The sequence below is a fragment of the Falco rusticolus genome, chromosome 1 (genome assembly GCF_015220075.1).
Source record: "Falco rusticolus isolate bFalRus1 chromosome 1, bFalRus1.pri, whole genome shotgun sequence".
In the NCBI taxonomy this organism is placed as follows: Eukaryota; Metazoa; Chordata; class Aves; order Falconiformes; family Falconidae; genus Falco; species Falco rusticolus.
The window spans coordinates 75,193,439-75,199,822 of NC_051187.1; the positions used below are offsets into that span (position 1 = coordinate 75,193,439).

The 6,384-nt window shown below is 40.9% G+C and overlaps 1 protein-coding gene across 2 annotated transcripts; it reads right to left on the reverse strand.

Annotated features, from left to right (window-relative positions):
• Nucleotides 1–445: 445 nt before the first annotated feature.
• On the reverse strand, nucleotides 446–3,186 carry CYTL1 (cytokine like 1). 2 transcript variants are annotated; one of them, XM_037401073.1, is made up of 4 exons: nucleotides 2,944–3,186; nucleotides 2,789–2,833; nucleotides 1,300–1,428; nucleotides 446–1,134 (listed from the first exon to the last, which is right to left on the reverse strand). In XM_037401073.1, exons 1-4 carry the CDS (start codon nucleotides 3,082–3,084, stop codon nucleotides 1,051–1,053), a joined length of 399 nt encoding a protein of 132 aa, XP_037256970.1. In that variant the 5' UTR covers nucleotides 3,085–3,186; the 3' UTR covers nucleotides 446–1,050. The 2 variants fall into 2 exon arrangements, with proteins under 2 accessions (XP_037256970.1, XP_037256963.1); XM_037401066.1 differs by having other exon boundaries at nucleotides 2,941–3,185.
• Nucleotides 3,187–6,384: the final 3,198 nt, after the last annotated feature.

Genomic DNA, 6,384 nt, shown 5'->3' on the forward strand with positions numbered 1-6,384 from the left:
CAAGCATATGGGGAAGATCCTTTCTATTCTTGGCACCAAAGAGCTGCTGGGTGTGAAGGTATCCTGCAGATACTGAAGGCACCGATGACTCTGGAAGAATTATCTGGAAATTTTATTAATCTCAGAAGCTCAGTATATGGGCTGTGTTTTAACAATCTGTCCAAACCTTTAATAGGCTTTCTGAGCCACTGCCTCAGAACTTACACCCTCATAACACAGAAACAGTATTTTAAAAAAATCCACTAATTTTTCCAAATGAATTGTTTGCAGTGTGTAAAATTTCTTCCAGTAGGAACTTACACATTGTCAAATCATTCAGACACAACAAAGTTCACACTGCTATGGAAACAAAGCTAAAGATGGCTTATGCTGTGAAAAGCAACAAGCAAGTGAGCTGTGAAAAGTAAGTTTGTAAGAATGACAACTTTGGGTTGATTTTGAAAGACATGATGTAACAGAAACATCTTGGGTTAAAAAGTTGGTTTTATTTGGTTTTCCACAGAGACAGGTTACTTTCACCTCTATCCATAAAAGTCTGACATCAAAAACTATCAGCATACATACATGAGCTATATAGGTAGAGAGACATCTGCCAGTACAGAGTTACACTTCTATCAAACAGTTAAAGAAAAAATAATATGGTCCCTTCCATGCCCATCTAATAAAAGAAGAACTACTAAGTCAGGATAGAATATTGATTATAATGTATTTTCTTTATATGAAGCTAGTTATTCATAAAAAGCAAAAAAAAAAATCTAGTGTCAAATGTTCAAACAAAACATACTTTATAACATTTGGTTAAGCTGAAATATCATACCTTGCCAAATGAAAAAACTCTCTAACAGTAGCTGCCCTAGCAGCTCAGCAGGTATGCGAGGCATGCGGTTCATTTCCTGCCAGGGCAGAGAAAAATGGGTAGGTCTGAGATAATATTGCTAGTGTGCTTGAAAAAGATCTTAGTTGTTAAAGGTGTAGTTGACTGCATATACATATTTTGACTCTTGGTATCCTTGAAAATTTCCCAGGCATAACTTTTGGGTTGACTCCCTCTTAGCTATCAATGATGGAGGGCTCAATGGGAGGCAGTGCAGGACTTTCCAGAGCGCTACAGTCATCAGTGAGGAACACCAAGTCCTGGAGAAAAAAAATAATGGGAAGGTTAACATCTGTAAGGAGGAAGGCAGAAGAGAGCACAGTGTTGAGAAGCTCAGGTCCTGATCCAGTGTTTCTGGTCAGGGGACAGGAGACAGAGAGTTCTAAAAGCAGAGACTATGTCCCTGTTGGTGCACCTTGACCTACCCTTCTGCAGTGGGAGATCATGATAGTGTACAGGCTCCGGGCTTTTTCCTTCAGCTCACTCACTTCAAGCACTCTCTCACATCTGGGGTAGGCCACAAAATCACGGAGTTTTGCCAACACACAGTAATTCTGAAAAGCATGCAAGAGAGGTATGTGTAACCCTGCACAAACACAGATTTATGTTTCTCATCCACCACTTACAAAATTCTTACTGCCTCTGTGGGAACTCCTACCTCCATGTATGTGTAATCTATGTAACCTTTAGTTAGGAAAATTCACCACCAGTATTTCATAACAAAGATGTTTGGTCCAAATAAGTGCTTGGAAAAGTGCATAGACACAATTTTGGTCTGCCAGCTTGTTTCCGACATGCTTTAGGAGACAGCAGTGCAAATACAGTCAAATCTGCTCCTGTAGTAGGTGAGTTACCTACAGAATAGGTACAGTCTCACTTTTAAGAGAGCACCTGATTTAACTGATGAACAGATTATCAAGATCTCACAGACATGATTCTTCTGTTCCCGTACAATAGGCAGTACTGCAAGCGTGAGGCAAAATTTTTTTCAGAGTATTTTTGCCTCAGACTTTGTGTTATCAAAATAAAGCACAGCCAACATGAATTTCATGCCCTTGTGAAGCAGGTAAATAAATATCCCAGCTCTTGCTTTAAAGCAGGGGAAACTGAGGCACTGGGCTTATATTGTTTGGTCTTTGCAATCAAGTGAGGCACTGGCAGCTCTTGAATCGGGATCTAGAGGATCCTGACTTGGATGTGGGAGTATAGTTGCCTCTGGCAAAATGTGTGAGACATTTCTTGCTTTGTCTGATATTTTCTACTTTTTAGTTACTCAGTGGAGCACTGGGAAAAGAAGCAAAATATGTTGAATATCCCAGGGCAGAACACTATGACATTAACTACATGCAGGAGGCTATTTTGTTTTTGCTGGGAGATGACTACTGCTGTCTTTTCTCAGTACCACACTTCATACCTGCAGGCACAGTTTTTCTTTCTGGATTCAACAAGTGGTTATTTAAAACAGGAAAAGCCATCAAGGTATTCCTGCACTACTTTTTATTAAAACTGCATGCTAGAAGCCACTCATGATATAAAATGAAGTAGATTTATTATGTGAAGAAAGTTTATTTTGCATTTCTTCTTGTAAACTATTTTTCAAAGTTTTGTTGCACATATTTAACCTCTGTAAAGGTTCCATCACAATAAATTAATAATCTACAAATGGTAACCACTTCAAAGTATTGACTTCCTCATTTTTAAATTTTTGAACAAGTAAAATCTCAGAAACACCATAGGGATTTTAATAAGGTTCAAAACAAGGTGGGTTTATTTTTTCAGTCACTCATCTCTCTCGTTAATAAAGCTTTTAAAAATTTGTTTCAAATCACTCTACTGGGGTACAATCTTAAGAGTTATTCTCTCTTTTTAGATGCTTTTGTTGCACAGCAGTAAGAAAGAAGTGCGAAAACTTACATGTATGTCCAAGTACAGCCTGGGCAGCATCTCTACACATGAGTCCTGCAGGAAAGAAGAAAGACCCATTGCAGTTTTGTTTTGAGAGCAACTTGTATCAAAAGCAAGCAACATGCAGAGTCTTTGCAGGAGCAGTTTTTAGGTCGACTCACCACGGCTTTGGAGGTCTGTAACTCCTTAAAGGACTGCGTGATTTCTTTGCTCAGAGACAACACCCTTGAGTAGCAAGTTGGTGGGGCTGCTTTGGTGAGCAGGGCAGCAGAGAGCAGAGCAATCAGGCTCAGCAGCACCTTCATTGCAGGGAGCTCGTCCAAAGGAGGCAGGGAGGAAAAAAATCACCGTTAGTGGTTAGGCAGCTACTGGTAAGCATCAACGAGTAAGTTTAACAACTCAGCCCCCAATTAAATAGTCTCCTACATCAATGGGAAAAAAAAAAAAAAGAAAACGTCTGGGGGTGGTCCGAGCAGCAGCTTGCTGCTGTTTTAAATTTCCTGCCAACCTATGAGGCAGAGCTGCTAGCGCTTTCCTGCCTATAGCAGGGAAAGGAGGAGATGGGGGTAACAAAACCAAACAGTACTGGCACTTTTCATTCCAGAAAGAAAGCAACCTCGTGAGCATCTCAAGCAAGAGAAATATGTGTAAGAAACAACACATATTATGTTGTCACAGTGTCATAGGCCCTGATCCTGTATGGGCTTTGGCACACATGCCTCTTTCTTGAGAACGTAACGTACAGCTGTGGGACTATATAGGCTGTAGAGAGAGAGAAATCCTTCTAGGACTGGTGTCCTGTGTTTTCAGTATCAGCCAGGATTGCTTATCATCCTTAGTGGGTCTGAAAGGTTACTGCTATAAAGGAAATCTCCCAGGTCTAGTATAATTTTCTCCTTTAACCTACACAGATGCTCACAATTTCTTAATCAAAACAATAGTGCTTGTTACAGCTGCTTGTGGAGACCTGTGTATTTACACATTTGTGGTCTCAAACAGAATGAATGCATGTCTATATGGCCGTCATAAATGTATAAGAACTGTTTTGCTTTCTGAGTTGAACTTATGAGACTCTGTTCTTTTATTAGATGCCAGATGGAGCTGAAAAATCCAGATACCAGGATGCAGGCCTGAGGCTGAACATATGTTGTTCTTACATATTAATTGTCCTGTAAAATGGAGCTACCCTTGAATGAAGAACTGGTTATTTCACAAGTTATCCCACCCCCTCAAAGCCCCACCCCACCTTTCAGATTCAGATTCTAGCTAAGTATTAACCAAAATAGTAAAGCATCTAATGAAGTACTGCAATCTCCTGGCTTTGCAGTAGACGAGAAGGGTTCATCTGAAAGTGGGAGAAGGGGAAATGACTGAACATCTATAAAAGAAAGGGGTTTCCCACAGCCATTTCAGAAAGAAAACTGGAGTCTTGAAAACTAGTTTGGGGAAAAAGAAGTATTCTATATGCTGCAGAGGACTCTGACCTAAATGCACCAAAACACCTGGAAAAAACAGGGAAAGAGAGTTGCATACTACTGTCCTGTTATACATTTCTTTGCTTTCATAAAAATTATTGGTTTGGTAACTTCATGTGCTCCTGAAGGTTAAAGTGGTAAATAGTTGGAAAGGAAAGAAAAGCTGGGAGTCCTGGATATGGGAATTTAGGACTGGTCTTGGCAAATGGGCTGCTAGGTCTTATTTTCAGGAAAGGGGGGTGCCTAGACAAGCAAATGAAGAGGCCAGAGGAAGACGGGAAACTTTCTGAGATGGCCCCAAGCAGCTGGATCATAGAGGTAAACACAGCTACCTAGTGCATGCCCTAAGAAAGGATGTTACTTACTGTGAGCCTTGCTAGTAAAGAAACAGACTTAATCATGATCTCATTACTGTGAAGAGTAGCTGAGGGTAGGAGTGAAATATTATCCTTCTATCACATTCTCATTTGGCAAGCTGCTAAAATGTAGTTGCACCACCAGAAGAGCAGTCTTCTGAACAGCATAAATGCTCTCCCAGTAAAAGAAGTCAGCAACCCAGCTGTTACTAAAGATGGTTTCAAAATGAAGCATTTGCTTTTTTATTTTTATTTTTCAGTATTCTCTTTCTTGGCTTTTTGCCTATATTAATTTTACAATGATGACTCTATTTCGAACTACAATTAAATGCTACGGATCGTGTTCTAAAAGATAGATGTCAAAGTAACTGTGGCAAACATGGCTTCATGGCTACTCTGTCTGCATGAAACGCCAGCAAAAGAACTCTCCGAGTCCTGCGTCCTAGCCATATTCAGGCAGCTGAAAGCTATTTAAAAAACTCTCTCTTTAGGATGAGATAACGTTAAAGGTGCCAACACTGATTTGGACTTACACTATGAACTGAGCTATATGTTGGTTGCCTAGGGCCAGAGGCAAGCAGGTGGCTTCCCATAGCCTAACCCAATACCCTTTCTCACAAGTTGAGGTGAAAGTCCCACGCCACAGAAGCCTCACCTGGTTGTCACATCTGAGGGAGCATAGCATAAGTGCTGAATGCCACTTACTGCAGTCACAGCCCTCAGCTCCAAGGAGTTGTACAGAGGAGGAAAACCTCAGCACTTCCGTAACACTGAGGGCTCATGATTTTTGCCCCAGAAATGGGAGACCTGGAATTCATTTATTTCTCAGCTTCTGAAGGTGCAGGGCATTGCGTTGGATGGGCATCTTCTGAGATGGTGACAAAAGGAAGGACTGCCACCCACCGTTCATGCCTTTGCACTTGTAGTCTGCCTGGTCCCACACTTGCAGCCTGCATACCCACAGCTCTTGTCCTAAGAGGTGAGATTTGCTCAGCCCCACATGCTTGCAGAGATGCTTTGCCACTGATAGGCATGGGAAATTCACCCAAAGATTTTCTTCTGCAGACAGGGAAGTGCAATGACTTGCTGAGTGACCAAGCTCTTCTTGTCTCGGAGAGAAAAGGAAAGGTTGGATCCAGGCCTCACCAGTACATTTAATCAAATAAACAAAATTACTCTCTATTTTGTGCAGGGGAAAAATCAATGAAGTAATTTGCTCTGTAGTTTTTGCTCAGCTACAGTATTCCTGCCTTGTGGTTTCTTTTTGGTCCTGTATAAACTAACTCAAGGAAAGCCACCTGTGATGGATGTCTACTCAAGCAGTTAAAAAAATGAACTGCCAGAAATACTAGGAAAAAATTATTTCTTTTTTTTTTTTTTTTCTTCAGGAAAAAAGGAAGGACCAGAGTTTAATTTCCTCATCTAAATCTTCTTCTCCTTGGGCCAGATTACATGCAGAGTTGGCTGACCCAGGTGGGTATTTTCCAACATCTACTAGCTCATCAGCACTTCTGCACATCTCAGCATGCAAAATACGCAGCTCAGTTCAAAAAAGACAAATACTCTTTTCTCAGTTATTTTCCGTTTGTAGCTCGTCAGCAAGATTATCCTTTGGTTCTGAGTAAATTCAATCTATGGTCCAGATATGAGCAAATAATTCCTTTTTCAATAAGAGGCTCACTGATGACTTCAGGAGAACTTGCTAGTGACACCAAGCACTGGGAGTCCTTTCAGTCTAAGGCATCTGGCACAAATCTGAACCAAATACACAGTT